The following is a 2,800-nucleotide window of genomic DNA, read 5'->3' as shown; positions in this document are numbered from 1 at the left end:
TTCTGAGAGCTAGCATTAGAGAAAAACTAAGCACTCACACAGCGGAGTTTGAGGATTAGCAGATGATCATTCGCGTTCCAGAGGAAGGAAGGAAGGAAAGGAACATGTGGTTTCGCCGTTCGCCGGATCGGAGGAAGAAGCGTGTCTTCACTCTATGAGCCACGTGCATGCGTACTCGCCTCGCCGCGGACTCAGGTCACGTCAAAGATGCCCCTGCCCCACCGTACGATTTAACCTCTCCAGCATCGCACCCAGACAAATTAGGGACTTATGTAAATCGAGCAGTTTTAGGTATCACATCGGTGTCACATGGAGGTGTTGTATGGGGTATTCGGATATTATAAATTACAGTATCCGTCAGTAATCCGCGAGACGAATCTATTAAGCCTAATTAATCCATTATTAGCACATGTGTTACGGTAGCACCATATTATCAAATCATGGACTAATTAGGCTTAAAGATTTATCTCGTAAATTAATCACAAACTATATAATTAGTTTTTTTTCTATATTTGATACTTCGTACATATATCAAATATTCGATGGAAAAGAACTCAACAATGCCGAGATAAGTCACCCAGCGTTACATTACACAGCTGGACTACTGCTGGAGTACTATATAATAGTACTACACCACAGCACGGGCTCTGCTCTCAGGTCGCAGCACAGCAGACTCCTGCTCTCAGGTCTCTTTCTACGTGCAGCAACGTAGGTACAGGTCTCACAAGAAATCCTCGATTACCTTGAGCTCAGCAAAATGAAGGTACGCATACCATAGCCGCACCGCACCGATTGTTTGGCATTTGCAGCAGGTATTGATCTGATCTGTTCTTTGGCTCAAACGCTAACGTCGTCGTCGATCCGCGCAGCAAAAGATCGTGATCAGGGTGTGCATGTGCTGCGACAAGTGCCGGTCCAAGGCCATGGCGCTGGCGGCGGCCACGGGCGGCGTCGACTCCATGGCGCTCGACGGCGAAGGCAGGGACAAGGTCGTCGTCATGGGCGAGGGCGTCGACTCCATCAAGCTCACCAGCGCGCTGCGCAAGAAGGTGGGGCACGCGGACCTCCTGCACGTCGGCGAGGTGATCAAGAAGGACGACAAGAAGCCGCCGGCGGCGGCGGCGGCCGCCGCGGCGCCATCCAACCCGCAGCCGCAGCCGGTCACTATGTTCTACCACCACTGCTGCCACCCTGTCGGCTACCGGTGCTACTGCTACGGCTGCTAGACGCGGCAGGACACCACCTGCTCCAGCCTCCATAACGCAGAGACAAGTGGACAACAACAGACCATTGCATACGGAGTACGTACCTACGGGTAGGATCCGAGTAGTACATATTTTAGTTTTTCTGCCAGTAATCAACTCTATGCGTTGCCATATAATGTGCAATTTGTTATGCGGTTATATAAACCAGCAGCTCGTGTCAATAATAATGATGATCTAACTATATCTGTTAGATTTAATTATGCTCGGCTTTATTTCAACTAAATTAAATAAATTCAAAGTCCCATAATAAATGCTAAAAGTAATACAAAATTAATCACATTTCAAAAATTGGTTACAAAATGACTCAGCTTATATGAGTGTCTATTCATGTGCACTTGCTGTGAGGATAAGAAAAATGAAAGGTGAGGCCATACCTCGGGCCAGACCTCGAGCGGCCAGGTCAACATTTGTGGTTTGTTGCGTTAACAAAAGGGTTTTCATCTCCAAACTATAACCGATGTTTTGTTAGAGTATATGATACATTACCAAGCCTTAAACCCCTGCGTCCAACTTACCCACTCCTATTAATTAATGTTAAAATTGGCTAAAGTAAATGTGTGCATGTTGTAGCATCATGCAGATCAAGTACACATTTATGCATGAGCAATAAATATACATATTAGCACTCATGAAAAATCCTCTCTTATCTACTCATCATATATGAATGATACTAACAAATTATTTAAAATTACATTAATATCAATGACCTGTTCTTCAGATTAACGCCCCGGTCCCATCATAAATCTCACTTGAAGACCTACCACTGATTTTGAGCAGTGTGATACAAGTGTGATGTAGGTTTAAATAACCGTTATTGTATCGTAGTACTTAAGAGTACAGCCTACGATGAAAAGTCCTTATCCTTTTTAGTGAAAATACAAAAGGAGGGAGTTAACTAAAGAGTTAAATGCATGGATGGCCTCTGAACTTGTCAAGAGGTGTCAGTTAGGTCCACGAACTTTGAAAATGCATTTCTAGGTCACTAAACTTGACAAGTGGTGCACCGTAGGTCCGTAGCAACCACATAGACATTTTATCCGACGTGGCATTGCCACTGGGGCGCTGACTGTATTTGGCACTTTGCATTTAAGCCCTCAAAATTAATTCATCAATCTCACACTCACCTATCCTCCCTTACTTTTCTCATCTCCTTCCTCTCTCTAGAGCTCCTCCAAGTTGCAGCACCGGTGACCCTCACCCAGTCACCCACCGTGGGAGTAGAGGCTGTGCGAGGGCACAGGCACACAGCTCCTCGCTTCCAGCCTGCCCCCACGTGAGCTGGCGACCCTGGCCGCACCGCCGCAGCGGCCGACGCCGACTGCCCTGGAGGTCCCTTCCCCTCGAGCCCCTCTGATCAAGAGACCGCAGCCCCTCGCGGTTCACTGCTGGGATGGGCCGCTGGTGGTGCATCGCGGGAAGCGCTGGTCGGTCGCACGTCTGCAGGATGCAGCATGTCCAGCATCGACCTGAGGGTGGAGAACCGGATGGCCCGCTCCGTGTCGCCCATTCAATTTCCGCAGGTGGGCAGCATCACG

At 48.0% G+C, this 2,800-nt stretch overlaps 1 protein-coding gene across 1 annotated transcript; it reads left to right on the top strand.

Annotated features, from left to right (window-relative positions):
• Positions 1-669: 669 nt before the first annotated feature.
• LOC136463666 (heavy metal-associated isoprenylated plant protein 47-like) lies at positions 670-1,251 on the top strand. The gene is made up of 2 exons (XM_066462644.1): positions 670-763; positions 870-1,251. The coding sequence occupies exons 1-2, from the start codon at positions 758-760 to the stop codon at positions 1,224-1,226; spliced, it is 363 nt and encodes a 120-aa protein (XP_066318741.1). The 5' UTR covers positions 670-757; the 3' UTR covers positions 1,227-1,251.
• The last annotated feature ends 1,549 nt before the right edge of the window (positions 1,252-2,800 follow it).

The sequence above is a fragment of the Miscanthus floridulus genome, chromosome 7 (assembly GCF_019320115.1).
Source record: "Miscanthus floridulus cultivar M001 chromosome 7, ASM1932011v1, whole genome shotgun sequence".
Classification (NCBI taxonomy): Eukaryota; Viridiplantae; Streptophyta; class Magnoliopsida; order Poales; family Poaceae; genus Miscanthus; species Miscanthus floridulus.
This window is presented reverse-complemented; position numbering and strand designations above follow the sequence as displayed.